Raw genomic sequence first — 1,177 nt, 5'->3', positions numbered from 1 at the left:
TGTTGATCTACAGAACTGTGCATGGACCTACTGTCGTAACCGGGCTTGGAATGTGATTGTACCACTCTTTGGGAAATCCATCCATTCGGCATATACTCCAATGGAGTTATTGACATAATTTCTTCTAAGATTCGGCTTTGCTATCATAAGTTGCAAGTTGCCCTTCTTCCATTAACTCGTTTTCTTTATTTTCTTGGACGATTTGTTTTGCCCTTTTCAGTACTCCTTTTTTTGTAATTTTTTCTTTTGTGTGTATAATTTGGGCTAAGATAGGGTCCTCTTGATGAGATTCCATGTATTTTCCCATTCCAATAATGGCATTCTGGTATGCCGCTTCTATTTGTCGTAATCCTCTTCCTTCATCTTTCCTGCAGACATATAATCTATCCACATCAGCTTTGTTCAAGTTCAGCATCAAGTTCTTCAAAACAAAACAAATAAAAAATTATTATTATTATTACTTAACGTTTGAAATTTTTTTTTTTTTTAACCCAGGAGAAGTGCAGCATTTCGCACTAACCTCTCCCCACCCAGTAGCAGGAAGAGTGTTGGGGGACTCAGACAGTCACTACCCAACTAAAACTCCTGGATGTGCTTTTCTGCGCTTTTTCCTGGGGAATAGGGGCAGTTGCAGGAGTATAACTCCCATTTCAGCCTCAACCTCAACCCTTCTCTCAAAGCCGGAATCATCAGATCCGAACTTGCAAAGGTGAGAGCAGATTCCCCTCTGGCATAGGTCATTGCAGAGATTCACTCCACCCAATTGGGATACTCCCCTCAATCATGTGGGAGGCATTCCCGAGGTATCACTTTCGGTCCTGCCTCCCATAATTACACATGTCTATATACATACATAATTTAATACAGTATTCATGTTAGAGTGAATTCATATTCAGATAAATGAGAAACATTTGATCTTTCTGTGACCATCCTACGATAATCCCAACAGTGAAAATTTCTTTCGTCTAATTGAAGATATTTTGTGCAAAGGTTTAACTCTTTGTTCCAATCAGGTTTGGGTAAATTGTCCAAGATCCATATTCTAAGATGCCAACTACCATAGGATTTTGGATTTACTCTCACGCACTGTTCTGTCAATTGTAAATCTTTTTCCAATAGTTTTTGATAACTTTCCAAATCCTCGTCGTTTTTCAACGACAAAAATATTTCTCTTCTA

At 38.6% G+C, this 1,177-nt stretch overlaps 1 protein-coding gene across 1 annotated transcript; it reads right to left on the bottom strand.

Annotated features, from left to right (window-relative positions):
* Nucleotides 1-870: 870 nt before the first annotated feature.
* Nucleotides 871-1,140, bottom strand: Phum_PHUM620070 (RAB geranylgeranyl transferase alpha subunit, putative; the record flags this gene model as incomplete). The annotated part of the gene is made up of 1 exon (XM_002433224.1): nt 871-1,140. A coding segment is annotated over one exon (270 nt), but the record flags the coding sequence as incomplete, so codon positions are not given.
* Between the last annotated feature and the right edge of the window lie 37 nt (nt 1,141-1,177).

Source organism: Pediculus humanus, genomic scaffold (assembly GCF_000006295.1).
Source record: "Pediculus humanus corporis 1103172108727 genomic scaffold, whole genome shotgun sequence".
Lineage (NCBI taxonomy): Eukaryota > Metazoa > Arthropoda > Insecta > Psocodea > Pediculidae > Pediculus > Pediculus humanus.
This window is presented reverse-complemented; position numbering and strand designations above follow the sequence as displayed.